Source organism: Rhopalosiphum padi, chromosome 1, assembly GCF_020882245.1.
Source record: "Rhopalosiphum padi isolate XX-2018 chromosome 1, ASM2088224v1, whole genome shotgun sequence".
Lineage (NCBI taxonomy): Eukaryota > Metazoa > Arthropoda > Insecta > Hemiptera > Aphididae > Rhopalosiphum > Rhopalosiphum padi.
The window spans coordinates 89,730,291-89,751,879 of record NC_083597.1 but is presented as its reverse complement, the minus strand read 5'-3'; the positions used below and the strand labels follow the sequence as shown (position 1 = coordinate 89,751,879).

At 33.6% G+C, this 21,589-nt stretch overlaps 2 protein-coding genes and 1 long non-coding RNA gene across 3 annotated transcripts; 2 read left to right on the top strand and 1 right to left on the bottom strand.

Moving 5' to 3' along the window:
* The first annotated feature begins 274 nt into the window (after window positions 1-274).
* LOC132918301 (uncharacterized) lies at window positions 275-2,510 on the top strand. Its single transcript, XR_009660440.1, has 3 exons — window positions 275-454; window positions 1,094-1,147; window positions 1,569-2,510. It is a non-coding gene; the product is annotated as an uncharacterized LOC132918301 (long non-coding RNA).
* A 2,890-nt stretch (window positions 2,511-5,400) lies between these two features.
* On the top strand, window positions 5,401-6,951 carry LOC132932391 (uncharacterized). The gene is made up of 2 exons (XM_060998752.1): window positions 5,401-5,826; window positions 5,977-6,951. Exons 1-2 carry the CDS (start codon window positions 5,715-5,717, stop codon window positions 6,702-6,704), a joined length of 840 nt encoding a protein of 279 aa, XP_060854735.1. The 5' UTR covers window positions 5,401-5,714; the 3' UTR covers window positions 6,705-6,951.
* Window positions 6,952-18,935: 11,984 nt separating this feature from the next.
* LOC132918302 (uncharacterized) lies at window positions 18,936-21,589 on the bottom strand. Its single transcript, XM_060979466.1, has 2 exons — window positions 20,426-21,589; window positions 18,936-19,915 (listed from the first exon to the last, which is right to left on the bottom strand). The coding sequence occupies exons 1-2, from the start codon at window positions 20,532-20,534 to the stop codon at window positions 19,128-19,130; spliced, it is 897 nt and encodes a 298-aa protein (XP_060835449.1). The 5' UTR covers window positions 20,535-21,589; the 3' UTR covers window positions 18,936-19,127.

Sequence of the window (21,589 nt, the reverse complement as noted above, 5' to 3'; positions counted from 1 at the left end):
CGAGTGATGCACGGGGAAGATTCTAGATTCTTCTTTTCCTTTATTTTTTTTATCATTCTTATTATTAATTAAATTAATATTATTATTATTATTATATTATTATTATTATAATAACTTTTGTTTAAATTGTGCGTTTATCAGCGGCTGCTGCACTATTGGGGTTTCGACGGTTCCATGTTATCTGACACAAAACACGAAACCGGTCTTGTGTAATCGCTAATGCACCGGGTATAAAAGGCCCTGCGGAACGACCAGCACTGACATTCACTGGCGTTCCTCCGTCGTAGCAAGACCCACCCGGGCAGACTTGCGCGATTAAAGGAAAAGCATCTGGATCTATATTTTTTGATTATCAGCATATCATATTGCTTTTATTATTAAATAGTGATTTTATTCATATCTACAATATGCAACCTATTCGCAAACTCAACATTTCCTCAGCTCAAGCTCTCTGGTATGCCCGAACAAAATTCGACTTTGTCCATGTCCCGTGCAGGCCTATATATAAGTCTGGCAGCGCGTCAGTGTTTGGTGTGTTGCGTTTACGCGAACACTGATCCCGCATTATGCAATAAACTGCAGTCACTCTTAGCAATACATTATTCGTAAGTGTTCAAGTACGTTTTCCAAACAGAACGTATATTCGTAAAACCTCGTCTCCCTGTGCGTATCGTCATCGACGACATGCGCAGGGCAACGGCCGGTTACGTTCCGCAGAATTGACGATTCGCGCGTACGTCAGATCTAGTGAGCAGATGGCACAGCTCCAGTGACTCGTCAGAGTTCCGCGTTACGGGTGTATCGCTCTCGTTTGAGCTGCCCGTCTCGTGTGCCACCGTAATGATCTGACAACGCGTGCGATTCGATTCTGATCCGATTATTCGGTGGCTGCGACGTCGTTGAATGACATACGAATCTGTTCGAAACGTTGTGCACATTACAAAAACGTTAACTTTTTTGAGTGATTGTAATTTATAATGATTCTTTATTATATATTATTTTTTTTTTTTTTTTTGATAATACATTTATCCACGTTAATATAGTTAGATTTGTTATTTATAAGCACCTAGTTATGAATATTTTTTTTTTATAGATTTCCTATGAACAACGAACAACTCACTCAACTGTGGCCCATCGCTGATACAAAGTAAATAGTAAAATTTGTTGAAAAAACACTCATAGATTTGACATAATATCTTTCTTCTTATAATAAAACATGAAAAATAGTCACGTTCACAATAGCCAAGATCACAGTGGTTGCATGGGAAAAGGTCTACCGCGGTCTAACATTGATTGTTATTACCTATTATTACTGATATGATTTTTCTTATATTTTCCACTTTTCATAGGACTTTAACTTTTAAGACTATTTCATAGTTTTTCTTCGTTTTTTTCGCACATATAATCACGGACGTCGATCTACGTACGAGATATTTATTTTATAGTTTTTGTTTAAATTTACACGTATATTATACGTTTGATTCGAAGCCTATTAATTGTCGATGCATAATACTGTTTTTTTATTCAATAAATTGCATTTTATCGTATTGTTTTGTTGTTCTCGGTAGCTTAACCTTTACATCATATATTTTCAACCGCGGGTTGTGCTGTATACAATTTTTCTGAGGTAAGATTTATATTATGTAAACGACCTAATTAGGCTTCCGGAGTGTAATAGTTATCCAACACTCAGATAATAAAAATCAATATATAAAGGTTATAATGTATAATTCTTTATTAATATGCAGTATTAAACAATAATACAATAATATTAAATTTTTCTCAAGAGTAAATAAATTATTTTATTATTAGTATTAATAATGAAATTTTTTTTTTTTTATTGATCTTAAAAACATCGACAACAAAGGCCATTAGTTACATACAGGTTATGATATATAAGATACATAATTTATTATGATACATTTAATTTTTTTTTTTTTACTAAAAAAGGTTGAACAATTTAGTTTGTTTTGTAAAATTAATTATCTCTAAATTTTTTTTCATGATTGGGTCCGAGTGCGGTGTCAAGGTTGTAGGATATCCCATTCATAACACGCTCTTGGTTGAATTTTAAACAGTCGGCTATTAAGTGTTTGACAGTTAAAGCAGTTCCACAAGTTTGGCAAATGGGCAAAGGAGGGTCCCTCTCTGGCCGTCAGAAAACCATGGGCGATTCTGGTATGACCAATGCGGAGTCTGTTAAGAACAGTCTCCTCTTTCCGGTTCAGCTTTGGATTTGTTCAGCGGAAGATGATGTCTCTTTTGATTTCCTTTAATTTAGTATTTTGTGTGTTAATAATGAAATTTATAAACATCTATAAGTTTTAATGTATAGACTCAATTGTTTATTGTTATATAAATATTTGAGTATAATTCTACAGGTTTTAAATTTAAATAATTATATTCTTATACTGCTGAAAAAATAGTTACCTACCTAATGAAACACAATATAATATGTATTAATATTTAAAATATGTAGGTATTGAAATTATATAGATCATGTATAAGCATTAATATTAATTTCTTTGAATGAATTTAGTACATTCAAATACTATATTCATAGTATGAAATACGTATGCAATTAAACACATAAATCGGTAATTGCTGACATATGTGTTAAAAAGACAATTAATAAGAATATCCGAGTTTCATTACACACGAATTTTACGAATCACATGAGTGAAACAGTGCTGGACGCAAAATTCATCGCAGCACAGAAACGGTTTAAGTACTCGAGATTTGACACTGTAAATGCATATTAATTCAAGTATCAAATATCATAATATTATAAAAATATGTTCAATATGTTATATACTCTAACAGGTGTTTATATAGGAACTTTACACTATTCGAATTTCGAACTTATACAAATTTTGATATCACTTGCTACGTGTACATCATCCGCCTACCTGTGAGGTTAAGTTTCGTTTAAATGGATTTTCCCCGATAATATTTGACAACTTAATTTATTTAAGTTTTAACATGTAATATTTGATTTTAACTTTTTCTCCTACAAAACAGCATTAGATTTTCGACTTCAGAAGTACAGGTATCCATTTGCATCTGTTGAGGGCTGATAGTTAGACCCCCAATCACCATTTTTCATAATTATATTTTTTTTATTCATTCACAAGAAAAAATACGACGGGAAAAACTTTTACAACGATTGATAACTAATAAGTTATAGAAAAACTGATCTCACAAATACGGTAATCGAATTTATCACATTTTTAGTGACCAATTTCTAGACACCAGATCACCATTCCTTACCGAATTTCTGGTGAAACGATTTTCACTCAACCACCTCGAACGGATTCTACTCACCGGGATCGTGTTTCAACAACCTCTAATCTAAATAAATAAAATGAGATCAACGTTGTTAATAATATTTTTATTACAACAGTGTTTCACACAAGCAATAATAAAATTTGTGAATAAAAAAATAAAAACGCTATACATCTATGGCAGTATTTCCAATGCTCATCATGATTGAATCCTTGTAAATCAGAGATTTAAAATTTTAAAATCTCTGTTGTAAATAGTATGATTATATTAAGCATAAAGGTCCTTGACAGTTCATTTTTGATTACATAAATTGAAATTATAAAGGTATCCTATAAAATATTTATATACTGTTTCATAATTATAATCAAAACTTGTAATAAAGATATAGGGAGAACTATACAACATAAACACATAAAATAAATTTGTTTTCAACTGGGTAAGTAGTTGTTCCTATTAACAATAATAATAATATGATATTATACAATATTACACATTATTTCAATAACAAGAGTTTTTTTTAAACAATTATTACATTGTTATTTATTATATTATTGTAATCAACATCAACAATAAGCGTACTATACAAATATATATATTTTTTTATTATACCCATTTAGTTCCATTATACACATTGATTAGAAATATAAAGATTAAAGCAAATCGCAAAGCACAACTCTTCAACATCCATGTTCGTTTGATGAATCTCGCACTAACATTACCGGTTAAAATTAAACAACAATTGAAAATCTTTAGCAAATAAATAATGTTCATGACGTTTTATCAATTAAAAATATTATATTTAAACAAGAAGTTCACCAACTAATTTTATAAGTGACATTTGCACGCTTTGTAATGAGACTTACTTTAATTGTTTTCCCGTCTGATGTATATCAAAAAAAATTATTTCTTTCAATAAATATTGAATGTGAACTAACATTTAAATGTTCAAACATTTATGTTGGATAAAATTACATTTACTTACCATCAAACTTTTAAAAAATATTTATTTATTTAATTTCTAAATTTCTAAATTATATACGTACGTAATATATTATACATACTAAATATATAGTGTTATTGTTAAAAAAGTAAATAATAAAATAGCAAGGTATTTTAATGGTTATTAATTTATGAACTGTCGCAAACTGTTTTTTGTTCTACTTTAAATGTTTGCCATTTACTTATAATAGGTACATTGAAAAAGCTTTTATTTAATTGATTGAATATTTAATATTATGATATTATAATAATATATTACAATAACCTTAATTGCACATATTGAGTGAGTGTATTTTAGACTTTAGTTATTAAGCTCTATAATCATACCATACAACTCTTGTGATTTACTATTCATTTTTATGAGTTGACATTTAAAATTTAATATTCTTATGTAAGGTTATTATAATATTGTATTGTTTAATTAAAACTTTAAATACATATAATTATACAAAATGTATATTAAAGGAGTGTTGTTAGTGGACGCAGACCCGAATTAAAGCGTAAGCGGTGTAGGCTGCAGCCAACATAGCCACGGATTTAGGGGCACCACACACTGACCTGATATTATTTTTACTAAAATATCTGTAATATGAAATAGTAAAAGTAAATTAAAGGCGGTATATCGAGCTGTATTGTACATCATTTTAGATACAATTATTTTTTATAATTTTGAATCCTATTTTTAACTTTAGCATATAGCTTTTATTTAATAATAACTACGGGAATTAATTTTCAAAATTATTATCATCACTTAGCATAATCTTATAACGTTATATATTTTATGTCTTAAGCATTTTGGAATATTTGTATACTTAAAATATTCCTTTATTATGCATTGATTATTGAATAGGTAGTAGGTACTTAATCGTCTTAATCTATCGTGAATAGTCTATTATTTCCCTATATCAGTGGTATTCAACTGTTTTGGACTCGTGACCCCCTTTTTTTGGCTTAAATTTTTCGCGACCCATGTAAGCTTTGTAAAAAAGCTAAAATTGCTTACTGCTTTGCCGTAGTACCTACTATTAAAACTGGATACAATACAAAATTTTTTAAACTGTATTTTCATTTATTAATTTTCTAAGTTTAATAATTAAAAAATGATTTTTTTACCTTATATAATTTTATAAATTTTATTTTTATTTTAAAAAGAAGACTTATCGCGACCCAAAAATGGGTCGCAAACAACCGGTTGGAGACCTGCACTGCCCTGTATTGCCTTTATATAAAACGTAATAATATTTTATATTTTAATATTATATTGCATTAAAAATATTCTGGCTATTATCACCTATACTGGCCATTCGATAACGGAAATTAAATAATGTACGCGTCGCCAGGCAATAAATAGCCAGGTAAACAGTTGACAAAAGTATAGTGCATAATTATTATTGGTAAATATTTCCTTATATTTTCTGAAATCGTAAATCATGCTAACATTAGGTTTTTTGGCATTGTCATATCTAATGGCTGCAAAAAATAAATTGTTTCCCGATCGCAAGATGAAAGAACCAGAAAGAAAAGATAATGAAAAAATATCTGGTAAATAATATTTATTAAAGTATATTACTTTATTTTACTTTATATTACTATATCACTTTGCACACCCACACCCCAACACCACCACAAACAGATAACGGCGGGTAACAATAATTATTGGTTATTTTTTTTTTTATCATTTCCCGCACACAGCCAACAACAGCAACATTATGGACAAGCGATCAACAGCCACCACCCCCCTACAGCAAGCCGCGAAACTGCTGGAACGCAGCCAGCAGTTACTGCGGGCCGCGAACTCGGAGGCAGCCGTCCACGCGACTACGGCGGCACGGGTGCGCCGGATGTCCACGGCAGAGCTACGCCGGGACCCGGTACTGTGGGTAGCCTACACCTACGGGTGGGACGATCGCGCGGCGGTCTTCGGCAAGGCGACCAACGCGGGTCCGAAACCCGCGGTAACCGACAAGTCCCGTACAGCCAGCTGGCATACCGCGACCGCAGTCCGCACGGTTGCTCCGACCACCCCCCCAACCGCTCATGGCAGTACTGGTCCCACGACCAAGATCGTTCTTACCGCCAGCATCGCCCGCGACGAGGAAAGTGGACCAGAAAAGTGCCCAAAGGCCAACGGCAGAACAGACGACAACAGCGCCACCACAAAATTCGAGGCAACGCCGGAACCAGTTTCGAATGCGGGAATACCGGGGACAGAAAAAGGCCGCCAAACCCACCACCTCCCAACAGTACCGCCTGGAAAAACCGGCACCCTCAACCACCCAACCGGCACCAGGCCCAAAGTCGCTGGAGGCAACCAACACGCCTGTCCCCGAGGCCAAGACACCGGAGGTAGCAATGCCTACCGGACAAGCCGAGGCCACGGAACAACCGGCCACCGCCACTTCAATACCGGTCGATATTAAGATATCACCGGATGAGGAGTTGCTGTGTGACATGACGGATGTTGGTCCCCCAGACGACGTGGACAAGGTGTTCCAAATCACACCCAGCCAGAATACCCCCCTCCAGAAACCAGCCACTTATCCACACACACACCCACCGGAAGCGGCCGGACAACCGCCGTCACTATTCTGTGATTGATACGATGATAGCATACAACACGTGTGTCAGCTCCATTATATTATTGTCTAGCCGTATAATAACAATATTGTTACACCTAGTTTTGTTTAACCTGTTATATTGTAAAATACACTGTTTCATACTTTATACCTAATATGTTTTAATTTTTTCTACTTTAGATAATCCTGACATTGCAATTATTACTCTGAGTATAATTGAGCTTTTACTAGTGTATGAAAGTGGGTTCAGTGTCGTGCTAACCAACCGTTCATTAACACCATCATGTTTATATATTTTGTCACGGGTACTCGTTTTACCTTGTTTTAAGTTTTAAAGATTTTTTTGATTGCCAAATTTTTATAGGCATTTAAAAAAAAAAAAAAATATTTAACCATATTTTTTACTTGAGTGAACACTCTATCACAAACTGCATTTAATATTTTTTAAATCTGAATTATTAATCTATTTAACGTTATTTTCCAACCATTGATTATTTAACGTACGACGATAATTGTAACCAATTCCACAAACTTTATAAAAAAATTCCTGGAAATATAGACATATAGAATATTCCTGCCTTATTTATTAATATAATATGTTATTGTAATAATAAATCATGATTATTTATTAAATTAAATAAGTGGTAAAATTCTTAATTTTCGCTCTTTCTAATATTACTTACCAAACATAAAATAATAATTTAAAAACCACCAAAATATTTGGTACTTACTATATTATGTCATTATGTTTATAGTTGGAGAATATTAAATAGTTCCCATAAAATCTATTGTTATGTAATTGATTGTACATATGTACCTAAAGTTAGAAAAACTGTGAAATCAAAAAAAATTAAAAAACTTAAAAAGGTGTTGTGGTGGCATCACTCTGCTGTATATAGTATAGGTACTGAGTGGATCACTATAATGAATGTGCTAAATGTATATTTAATGATATTTCATTGTATACGAAAAATAATTATAATCGAAAACACTGGAAACAGTCTCATCAGCCTATAAATATGATACATGGAAAAACGACCAGACACTAATCGTAAGAGTGTAAGACCAGATTGTTCTATCACATTCATAGCTCCGAGATCGACTTACAGTCGCAGGCGATTTTGACGACATTCAAATTTTAACGTAGTCCATGCACTATCTACTATGGCAAAGATACTCTTAAAATTATTAATTTTAATATTAAATTACCCATCTTCTTCTTATCTTGTATAATAAAACGTGAAAAATAGTCACGTTCACAATAGCCAGGATCGCAGTGGTCGCATGGAAAAAAGTCTATGTCATAGAGTAATTATTATTACTCTAATTTATTTATAAGAGTAAATGCTCAAGAGAGCAAAATGTAATAAACACGTGGTAGATAATGAATACTATTGTTTAATACTGCATATTATTAACAAGAATAAACATTATAACCTTTACGTACCTATTGATTTTTATTATTTGAGTATTGGATAATTATTACACTCCAGAAACCTAATTAATTTACATAATATAAATCTTACCACAGAAAAATGTTAAATATTATTTAATGTATTTTTTAGCGCTTATTGTCTATACTATTTTATAATACTATGAGAGAAATAAACAATTCTTGAAATTACCACATTTATCTCCTTCCATAATGTTAAATGTTACAAAAAGAAAAATATCCCACAATGTTGACAGCAGTATCAATGTTTTAATAACATTTGCACTATTTGGTGTACAAAAACATAAACATTGCCATACACACGTATAGCCATATAGTAGTGGGAACACATTTTTTATATATTTATTTTATCATTCATTAAGTACAAATCATTCCTTTAATTAATATAAATTATATAAAATACACTGGGGGCGTTTCTCAAATGTGCATTTGAATGCCAATAATCAATATTAAAATATGTTATTTAACTCATCAATGCACATACAAAAACTTATCATGTATTATTACATAATATACACCCAAGTGCATAAATACAGTACTGTGCGACACAAACGTCGTCGAGGTACACTCTTGTAATAGAGCATAAACCAGTGGTTGAAGATCTTCAACGTAAAGGTTAAGCTGCAAAGAACAACAAAACAACATACATACGACATACGATAAAATGCAATTTATTGAATAAAAAAACAGTATTATGCATCGACAATTAATGGGCTTCGAATTAAACGTATAATATACGTGTAAATTTAAGCAAAAACTATAAAATAAATATCTCGTACGTAGATCGACGTCCGTGATTATATGTGCGAAAAAAACGAAGAAAAACTATGAAATAGTCTTAAAAGTTAAAGTCCTATGAAAAGTGGAAAATATAAGAAAAATCATATCAGTAATAATAGGTAATAACAATCAATGTTAGACCGCGGTAGACCTTTTCCTATGCAACCACTGTGATCTTGGCTATTGTAAACGTGACTATTTTTCATGTTTTATTATAAGAAGAAAGATATTATGTCAAATCTATGAGTGTTTTTTCAACAAATTTTACTATTTACTTTGTATCAGCGATGGGCCACAGTTGAGTGAGTTGTTCGTTGTTCATAGGAAATCTATAAAAAAAAAATATTCATAACTAGGTGCTTATAAATAACAAATCTAACTATATTAACGTAGATAAATGTATTATCAAAAAAAAAAAATAATAATAATATATAGTAAAGAATCATTATAAATTACAATCACTTAAAAAAATTAACGTTTTTGTAATGTGCACAACGTTTCGAACAGATTCGTATGTCATTCAACGACGTCGCAGCCACCGAATAATCGGATCAGAATCGAATCGCACGCGTTGTCAGATCATTACGGTGGCACACGAGACGGGCAGCTCAAACGAGAGCGATACACCCGTAACGCGGAACTCTGACGAGTCACTGGAGCTGTGCCATCTGCTCACTAGATCTGACGTACGCGCGAATCGTCAATTCTGCGGAACGTAACCAGCCGTAGCCCTGCGCGTGTCGCCAATGACAATACGCACAGGGAAACGGGGTTTTTACGAATATACGTTCTGGTTGGAAAACATACTTGAACACTTACGAATAACGTATTCCTACGAGTGATTGTTTATGGCATAATAAGGGGGAACAAAAAAAAATAAATAAATATGAAAAATATGTACTAACGCAAATATTTAATACAGATGTAACGATCAGTGTTCGCGAAAACGCAATATACCAAACACTGCTCGAAAGGTGTCAGACTTAAATAAGCCGCGGAACAAGGCCGATATAGAATCCTGTTTGTGCATACCAAAGCTTGAGCTTGAGAAATGTTAGAGCTGCGAGTAATAGATATGAATAAAATCACTTTTTAATAATACAAGCAATATAATGTGCAAGTTATATTATCATATACTGAAAATCAAAAAATAAATAATGCTTTTCCTATAGTCGCGCAAGTCTGCCCGGGTGGGTCTTGCTGCGACGGAGGAAAAACAGTGACTGTCAATGCTGGTCGTTTCGCAGGGCTTTTTATACCTGATTCATTAGCGATTACACAGGACCGGTCTCGTGTTTTGTATCAGATAACGAGAAACCGTCGAAACCCCAATAGTGCAATCGCCGATAAACGCATAATTTAAATAAAAGTTATTTTAAGAATAATATAATTATAATAATTATAAAAATATTAATAATAACAATAAGATTAGAAATAAGAAACATGACAATTAAAACAATAATCCGTGACCTTCTCCTTTTTTTTTCATTTACATTAATTAATAATAATTCAAATAAAATAACATTCATATTCTATAAACACAGCCAAATATCATATTTTTTAACACTGATGAGTATGAAATATATAATTATTTTCTGTTTAGAATAAAACCATCAAGCTCTCTCACATATTATTATTTATTATTAGTGATTGATTCAATTTTCTATCACTGATTACAATATTGTTCAAATTTCTCTAAAACACTTCCTAATTCACTTATGAAATAAATTCAATAGATTAAAATCGTACAATGCAAATTTTATTGAAACAACACAAGTGAAAAAGTATAGTATTGTCATTTATGGAATCCACCTATGTGTATACTTAAACAAATGCAATACTTAAAACAACAGTAGGATGTAGGAAATATAAATACCATTAGTGAGCATACCGCCTTTTCAATCATTATTAGGGCTTATTATTTTTTTAATTTTTAATTTTTATACATATTTGTATATCTTATTTCTAGTAAAAATATTAAATAGCTCTCAAATTATTTTGATTATTATTGATGGTTTTTATTTGGGAGTAAAAAGAAAAATCCATCACAATTTATTTTAGTTTCTAAGCTTAGTAAATTGAAATATATAATAGACAAATAGATAGTTCAACATTCCACAATAAATTTTGATAGTTTAATTTCACAGATCATCGGTCACGATCACTTCGATGTCCTATATTAGCGTTATTAACTAAAATATTTACTGAATTGGCTTTAATTTATCAACACTAATAAGTAATAATACGTTTTAAAATGTAAATATGATTTTAAAATAATAAAAAAAGCATCAAATGACGTGACACCCAAATTATGCAAAGACATATCAGTCAAAATTATAATTAAATAATTTAAATGTTAATTATATATAAACCTATGTGTACAAAATCCAGATAATGCTCTAAAAATATTTCGCTTCGTATATTTATGATTAAAATTAAATATTATGAATAAATAACTATTTAAAAAAATTAACCAAAATTACATTATAATAATATCAATGATTATTATACAGTTACATAGTTACAGTTAGTATACAGTTCTTATGGCCAATACATTCGAATCAGTGCAGTTCAATGGTGTTATTAAAATGCATATCCTGAGCGCCGTGAGGAAATAACAATGGACTACCCGTTTTATGAATGGTTTCACCTTGAACTAGTAGAATTAGAATACTCACAAAATATATTATGACGTGTAAGGGCTGTGGTTTTTGAGAGACGGAATCAAGTCAAATCTCAAGATGCATAGTATACTTATCATATTTAAACGTATATCGTCTTATTGTTCAAATATATCTGACAGTTCCTGTATATACTTTGAAAAACCGTTTCCGATCGGTGACTTCATTGGTATTAAAATTTACAAACGGCGTTTATTGCCGACAAACTATAACACAGTTGTAGTTGTATCGATTAAACGGAAAACGACGAGATTTTGATTTATTAAAAAAAAAACGTGTCGAATCACCACGTGGTCAAAAATAATAAAACACCGATTTAAAAAATGAACATTTCGTTCAAGATTTGGCTTTTTCAACGATATGATACAAATTTATACTTAATATAGATATGGAGGGGGGTCGTGAAGTGATTGAGCATATTTTATACCTTTTTTGGGTCGTGAGACTAAAAAGGTTGAGAAACGCCGTTCTAAGACTATTTAAATCATAATAATTTTAGGTGAAAGTATTTATCTATGTTGCGGGTGGGGTCTGAGTGAGAAAATAATTTAAGCATAAAAATGGGGTGAGCATACTTAAAATATTACCTTATATATAGTATACTTATATGAAATGTTTTGTAACGGGTGGTCGACTGTCGTTGACCACAGAATCATATTTTATAATGTCTTGCATTAATTCAATTCATATACAATAATAGTATTGTTTATATTGGTTATATGTTTATAACAGAATAATTGGTTATAATAATGATGTACACTATTTGTGAATAAAATCGGATATCGCATTATCGGAGAGCGCGTAACTTATTCTTTGAAAAACCAGCGAGAGGTGACTCTCATACGTACACGCACAAATCGGTTAAAACAACTACTGTTCAGGATTCAGGGTTTGTACAATTTTTTCCGTCAAAAACTACTAATTTTTCATCGATCAGTTCGATTGTTGTATTGATGCGATTACACTTTTGAAAATTAATTTGAACTCAGCGTTAAGTATACTTTAGATGATCGTATCGGCCAAGCTATTTTTCTGTTTTATTTAATAATATTTGTTAAACAATGCTACAACATTTAATATTTTTCAAACAATTTTAATCAGATTTGTGGAATTTTAAGGTCAAAATTAAAAAATGTAGTCCGGTCGATCTCAAATAGACTTCATGCCAAATTCATGTACATTTCCAGAAGTCTTATCGCTTCAATACCAATGATCGAAATGATTGAAGTATATGATTGATGGGTAGTTTTTGACGGAAAAATTGACCGGTATTCAAATAGCCTAAGAGTTTTGTATATAAAATATACGTCTATGGCTGACCAGTAAATTAATAGTTAAGTTTCTTACGAAACAACACTCAATAGTCAACACGTATACAATATAATGCAAGATAATATTTGTCATTTTTTAATATAATAATTGTGTAAAAATAATATAATAAATATTTGTGGTAACGTCCTACGTAACAGAAATAAGATAAAGCAATAGAGAGAACCCCCTACTAAAAAAAAATATTAATCTTGCATATCACCATTCTATTAAATTTAATATACAATACCTAAAAATAATTCAATCATAATATTATTTAAAGGATATACACAGTGTGGAACAGGATGTACAAGCTATAGACAAGAATAGTGTCACTCTGGAAGAGAATATAAATATTTTATTACCAAGCGCAAATGTTCAGTATGTACCGGAAATCGAAATAAACACAACAACAATTAAAAACGTTCAACGAAGTATACAATGTAACGGAGAAGTTTGAAGCCCAGAAAACTTTATCCTGGAAGAGAATAAAACTACTTCATTACCAAGCTCTGATGTTCAATATGTACAGGAACTTGAAGTACACACGACAGATATCGAAAACGCTAAGCGAAGTACTGAACTTGATTTGACCCTTGTAACCTGGAAAAATTTATGGACGAAAAAAGATTAGATGAAACGGTTCTAGAAATAGCACAGATATTTATTATACATCACAGAAAATAGATATATCTATTATCCGTGCGCACCAAATTTATGGTGAATACAACTTGTTGTAATGATTCTATCAAATGGTTATAGGAGTTGTGACTTGTGGCACACAAAACTTGGCACTGTTCTATATGCGAATAATACTGGGTGATACAATAGCGATATATTAACAGTTCGCATAATTAAAACATTCTCACCATCACAGCAACCTACAGTTTCGACATTACAGGTGATTGTCAAACATTTATAGGTAGCGGTAATGGTGAGTATGTTTCGAAAGTGTGGATAAATAATCACAATTGTATCATCCACAATTGTAACTTACAGGGTGTAGCACTTGGTCTTCCATAACCCTATCATTTTAATTTGATAAAAAGTTTATTGTAATTTGTAGTGCCAAACTGCAAATACAAACGTTTATTGTAGATATAATACAAATTATACTTTATAAAAAATAATTTACATAAAAAGGTAGGTCCTGTATTTATATTTTTAGTCTTAGTTTTAACAATTAACGGCATCTGCTGACTGTTGACTTTGTTTTACACACGCCTAACATGTTATCAATTTTTGGGTTCAGTACATATTTCATTGAATTATTTTTATGATTAGAGTAAATTGATCAATTATGTACACAATTAGTATACAATTTAAAGTTAAGATTATTATATAGGACATTTCGTAGTGTTTTTTGATATTTTAAACATGAAGCACGTTATGTTAATTTGAAAATCTATAAAAACATCACAATTTTAAAATACTAACTTCCTTCAAAATTAAAATATCAATATTCCTCTCCAATATTCCCGGATAATAATTGTATCTTTAAATTTTACAATTTATAAATCTACTCTAGTTTTAAAATAACATAATTAAATGGATTATTCTGATAATTGAATTATTCTAAATGCAAAATTTCTTATGTTACTTGTGTGTAAGATAGTTGACAGAGACAACACTTACGGATTTTGTTTTGGATTTTAAAACGTAGTCAGCCAATTCATATCTTTATATCCCCCCACCCATCAGTATTTGATTCGATTCTGATCCGATTATTCGGTGGCTGCGATGCCGTTGAATGACATACGAATCTGTTCGAAACGTTGTACACATTACGATAACGTTAATTTTTTTTTTAGTGTGTACAATTTTAACTTTTAGTAATTTTTGGAATGAAACACTTCATCGGCTCCAGTGCCAGAACGTCTTGTGCTTACTTCAAGGCGACGTTCCCTTCTATATGACGCTTGTAAACTTTCCATCTTCCTCTTAATTTCATTTACACTTTTCTTCATCTCTTTACTTATTTCTATCCAATAATCAATTTTTTTTTTGCTGTCTTGTATTGATTATTGGTCGGATCCCATAGAATTGGTCTGGCTTTAAACATTTCAATAAGAAGTAGACATTCTTCGTCCGTCCAATCCATTATTTATTTTTTAATGGTTATAATAATTAATAAAAACTATAATAGTTTTTTATATTTTTTTTTAATTTTAGTAATAATTTCTGGCTATTATCACTTATACTGGCCAAAATAAAATGTACCCGTTACCTATAAATAGCCAGGTCAACAGTTGACAAAAGTTTAGTTAATAATTATTATTGGTAGCATAATTATTATTGATAAATATTTCCTTATATTTTCTGAAATCGTAAATCATGCTAACATTAAGTTATCTGGCGTGGCCATATGTAATAGCTGCAAAAAATAAATTGTTTTCCGATCGCAAGATGAAAGAACCAGAAAGAAAAGATAATGAAAAAATATCTGGTAAATAATATTTATTAAAGTATATTAGTAATATCGGGGTTTAATTCGATTAACCGCACATCAATTATCTGGTCCGTCAATTATCCACCTCAAAAAATGTATGTACAAATTTATTTTTGTTTAATTTAATTCAGTTTTATCATTTTTTATGTTCATATTATCGCGTATATATTATGAAATGCAAGATTATTTTATTATCTTTAATGGCTTTTATATCATATTTTAGGTACGTTATACACAGAGTAAATTAGTTTACTTTATTTTTAATGCTTAGGTAGTTAATTATCTGTATAAATAAATTATCGGTACCCCTCCCCCTCGGTCATAATTAATGCAGAATATCGACGCTATGTATGATGATATTTACCAGAAAGATATATAGGGAAACAAATTTCATGCCGGTTTCGCACCAAAATGGTGGTGTCATGTCTTAAACTCGCGACACCCACAGCACACCCACACCCCAACACCACCACAAACAGATAACGGCAGGTAACAATAATTATTGGTTATTTTTTGTTTTATCATTGCCCGCACACAGCCAACAACAGCAACATAGTGGAAAAACGATCAACGGCCACCACTCCCCTACAGCAAGCCGCGGAACTGCTGGAACGTAGCCAGCAGTTACTAAAGGCCGCGTACGCGGAGGCAGCCGTCCACGCAACAACGGAGACAGCCACCCAGTCGACTACGGAGGCAGCCGCCCAGTCAACTTCGGAGGCAGCCGCCCACGCGACTTCGGAGGCAGCCGCCCAGTCGACTACGGAGGCAGCCGCCCAGTCAACTACGGAGGCAGCCGCCCAGTCGACTACGGAGGCAGCCGCCCAGTCGACTTCGGAGGCAGCTACCCACGCGGCTACGGAGGCACGGGTGCGCCGGATGTCCATGCAAGAGCTATTGCGGGACCCGGCACTGTGGGTAGCCTACACCCGCGGGTGGGACGATTGCGCGGGCAAGGCGACCAACGTGAATCCCAAACCCGCGGTAACCGACAGGTCCCAGAGCCCAAGACGGCCGGTACAGCCAGCTGGCACATCGCGACCGCCACCGATACCGCAGTCTGCACGGTTGCCCCGACCACCCCCCCAACCGCTAATGGCAGTACTGGTGCCACGACCAAAATTTTTCAAACCGCTAACACCGCCCGCGACGAGGAAAGTGAACCAAAAAAGTGCACAAAGGCCACCCACAACAGCGCCATCACAAAACTCGTGGCAACGCCGTAACCAGTCTCGGATTGCCGAATACCCGGGACAGAAAAAGGCCGGCAAACCCACCACCTCCCAACAGTACCGCCTAGAAAAACCAAAAACCAGCCAGTGATCCACCCACACACCCACCGGAAGCGGCCGGACAACCGCCGTTACTATTCTGTGATTGATACGATGATAGCATACAACACGTGTGGCAGCTCGATTATATTATTGTCTAGCCGTTGCACCACATAATAACAAAATTGTTGCACCTAGTTTTGTTTAACCTGTTATATTGTAAAATACACTGTTTCATACTTCATATCTAATATGGTTTAATTTATTCTACTTAAGATAATCCTGACATTGCAATTATTACTCTGAGTATAATTGAGCCTTTACTTGTGTATGAAAGTGGGTTCAGTGTCGTGCTAACCAACCGTTCGTTAACACCATCATGTTTATATTTTGTCACGGGTACTCGTTTTACCTTGTTTTATGTTTTAAAGATTTTTTCGCCTTCACCTACTTCGTCCGATTTTAAAGTCAAAACTACCACTGCACACCAAACTTATAATGTATAAATCTCTCTTGCGTCCAATATGGGCATATGTAATCCAAATTTGGGGCTGTTCAAAGACGTCCCAAATTCGCACGATACAAGCATTCCAGTCCATTATCCTCCGTATGATAACGTTTGCTCCTCGGTTTGTTTCCAACTCTTCACTACACTCTGACCTAAAAATTGAGTCAGTTGACTAATTAGCCACCAAACATTACAGATCCTTCTACTTCAAACTACCTTCCCATACTAACTCATTAGTATCACAAATCTCATCTATTCAACCCATAAATCCCATCCATAGGCTCAAAAGAAAATATTGCAGAGATTTGCTAATCTAAAATAAATTCACGTTGGGTTCCATCACTGGTTGGCGAACCTCTTCAAATTATTCAAGTTAAATATGTACATAAATTATCTAATTTACTTATTGTGATGTTAAACACAGATTGTAAATATTCTATTTTCAATAAAAAAAAAAAAAAAGATTTTTTGGATTGCCAAATTTTTTATAGGCATTTCAAAAAAAAAAACCAGAAAAATCGAGATTTTCAATTGTCTATAAATAGTTTTAAAAAAGTTAATTTATTATGAAAATTTAATCATAAATAGATAACGCTAATATAAATATTCGGTAAAAATTTCAAGAATTTACAATTATTCGTTTTTGAGTTACAGCAAATTATACGTAAGTACCTATACGTCATATTTTTTACGCTTATACGGGCTATAAAGTATACAATATACTATAATAACAGGTATACCTGTTAGGTACTTAGGTATATTGTGTATATACCTATATGTTGTATTAAAACATTTTTTATAAAGTGCTGATAACTTGCATAAATGCTTCATTCAGTAGCAGGGCTTCAGCCTCTCCCCCAAATCTCAAACGCTATTTGCGCCTATGAAATGACAATATATTTTAATGTTTTTTAAAAAATGTTAAATCATATTTTTAATTTTCAATACAATATATTGACATTTTATATTGTACCTATAATACCTATACATAAAATGAATTAATACATATATTTTATATATTTTTTTATGTATAGGATTAGATTGTGACGTGTATATTATTGAATTATTACTATTATTAATATATTATAATCTTATATTTGTATTAATTTATGATTTTTTTTACCCATGTGGTAGTGGTACAGACATAATCATATATAGAAACATGCGTGGTAGACCACATATGACGTATGTAGGAACAGGCGGTAGACCGCATACGACAAGAATACCTAATTATTTAATATTTAGGTCATACATTTTATATTGAATTTTTTATTGGGTGATACCTACCTTATATTTAGTCTTAATTTTTACTATGAGACGTATTAATATGAAATTTCATATGAAAAACGTTATGATATTTTTATAGATAGTATATATATATTTTGTAGATAATATATCATTACCGAAAAATCCAAACGGGGGGATATGACACCCTGATCCCCCCCGTAAGCACGCCACTGATTGCACCTGGGTAATATAAAAAATAAATAAATAATGGATTAATTTTGAGCTATCAATGGACGTGGATCATACTTTCATACACAAGTAAAGGCTCAATTATACTCAGAGTAATAATTGCAATGTCAGGATTATCTAAAGTAGAATAAATTAAACCATATTAGATATGAAGTATGAAACAGTGTATTTTACAATATAACAGGTTAAACAAAACTAGGTGCAACAATTTTGTTATTATGTGGTGCAACGGCTAGACAATAATATAATCGAGCTGACACACGTGTTGTATGCTATCATCGTATCAATCACAGAATAGTAACGGCGGTTGTCCGGCCGCTTCCGGTGGGTGTGTGGGTGGATCACTGGCTGGTTTTTGGTTTTTCTAGGCGGTACTGTTGGGAGGTGGTGGGTTTGCCGGCCTTTTTCTGTCCCGGGTATTCGGCAATCCGAGACTGGTTACGGCGTTGCCACGAGTTTTGTGATGGCGCTGTTGTGGGTGGCCTTTGTGCACTTTTTTGGTTCACTTTCCTCGTCGCGGGCGGTGTTAGCGGTTTGAAAAATTTTGGTCGTGGCACCAGTACTGCCATTAGCGGTTGGGGGGGTGGTCGGGGCAACCGTGCAGACTGCGGTATCGGTGGCGGTCGCGATGTGCCAGCTGGCTGTACCGGCCGTCTTGGGCTCTGGGACCTGTAGTCGGTTACCGCGGGTTTGGGATTCACGTTGGTCGCCTTGCCCGCGCAATCGTCCCACCCGCGGGTGTAGGCTACCCACAGTGCCGGGTCCCGCAATAGCTCTTGCATGGACATCCGGCGCACCCGTGCCTCCGTAGCCGCGTGGGTAGCTGCCTCCGAAGTCGACTGGGCGGCTGCCTCCAAAGTCGCGTGGGCGGCTGCCTCCGAAGTCGACTGGGCGGCTGCCTCCGAAGTCGACAGGGCGGCTGCCTCCGAAGTCGCGTGGGCGGCTGCCCCCGAAGTCGCGTGGCCGGCTGTCTCCGTAGTCGCGTGGGCGGCTGTCTCCGTTGTTGCGTGGACGGCTGCCTCCGCGTACGCGGCCTTTAGTAACTGCTGGCTACGTTCCAGCAGTTCCGCAGCTTGTTGTAGGGGAGTGGTGGCCGTTGATCGTTTTTCCACTATGTTGCTGTTGTTGGCTGTGTGCGGGCAATGATAAAACAAAAAATAACCAATAATTATTGTTACCTGCCGTTATCTGTTTGTGGTGAAGTTTAAGACATGACACCACCATTTTGGTACGAAACTGGCATGAAATTTGTTTCCCTATATATCTTTCTAGTAAATATCATCATACATAGCGTCGATATTCTGCATTAATTATGACCGAGGGGGAGGGGTACCGATAATTTATTTATACAGATAATTAACTACCTAAACATTAAAAATAAAGTAAACTAATTTACTCTGTGTATAACGTACCTAAAATATGATATAAAAGCCATTAAAGATAATAAAATAATCTTGCATTTCATAATATATACGCGATAATATGAACATAAAAAATGATAAAACTGAATTAAATTAAACGAAAAATAAATTTGAACATACATTTTTTGAGGTGGATAATTGACGGACCAGATAATTGATGTACGGTTAATCGAATTAAACCTCGATATTACTAATATACTTTAATAAATATTATTTACCAGTTATTTTTTCATTATCTTTTCCTGGTTCTTTCATCTTGCGATCGGAAAACAATTTCTTTTTTACAGCCATTAGATATGGCCACGCCAGATAACTTAATGTTAGCATGATTTACGATTTCAGAAAATATAAGGAAATATTTACCAATAATAATTCCGTTAGCAATAATAATTATGCACTATACTTTTGTCAACTGTTTAAACCGTTTAAACTGTTTACCTGGCTATTTATAGGGAACGCGCACATTTTATTATGGCCAGTATAAGTGATAATAGCCAGAAATTATTACTAAAATTAAAAAAAAATATAAAAAACTATTATAGTTTTTATTAATTATTATAACCATTAAAAAATAAATAATGGATTTGACGGACGAAGAATGTCTACTTCTTATTGAAATGTTTAAAATCATACCAATTCTATGGGATCCGACCAATAATCAATACAAGATGGCAAAAAAAAAAATTGATTATTGGATAGAAATAAGTAAAGAGATGAAGAAAAGTCTAAATGAAATTAAGAGGAAGATGGAAAGTTTACAAGCGTCATATAGAAGGGAACGTCGCCTTGAAGTAAGCACAAGACGTTGGAGCTGACGAAGTGTTTCATTCCAAAAATTACTAAAAGTTAAAATTTTACAAACACTAAAAAAATAATTAACGTTATCGCAATGTGTACAACGTTTCGAACAGATTCGTATGTCATTCAACGACATCGCAGCCACCGAATAATCGGATCAGAATCGAATCGCACGCGTTGTCAGATCATTACAGTGGCACACGAGACGGGCAGCTCAAACGAGAGCAATACACCCGTAACGCGGAACTCTTAAGAGTCACTGGAACTGTGCCATCTGCTCACTAGATATGACGTACGCGCGAATCGTCATTTCTGCGGAACATAACCAGCCGTAGCGCTGCGCGTGTCGCCAATGACGATACGCACAGGGAAACGAGGTTTTACGAATATACGTTCTGTTTGGAAAACGTACTTGAACACTTACGAATAATGTATTTCTAAGAGTGACTGCAGTTTATTGCATAATGCGGGATCAGTGTTCGCGCAAACGCAACACACCAAACACTGACGCGCTGCCAGACTTATATATATAGGCCTGCACGGAACATGGACAATGTCGAATTTTGTTCGGGCATACCAGAACT

Excerpts from the sequence above, each read along its gene's own strand:
- LOC132932391 (XM_060998752.1), top strand. The coding sequence starts at position 5,715 with ATGCTAACATTAGGTTTTTTGGCATTGTCATATCTAATGGCTGCAAAA. Across the intron at positions 5,827-5,976 it reads AGATAATGAAAAAATATCTG|CCAACAACAGCAACATTATG; the intron begins GTAAATAATATT and ends TCCCGCACACAG.
- LOC132918302 (XM_060979466.1), bottom strand. The coding sequence starts at position 20,534 with ATGCTAACATTAAGTTATCTGGCGTGGCCATATCTAATGGCTGTAAAA. Across the intron at positions 19,916-20,425 it reads AGATAATGAAAAAATAACTG|CCAACAACAGCAACATAGTG; the intron begins GTAAATAATATT and ends GCCCGCACACAG.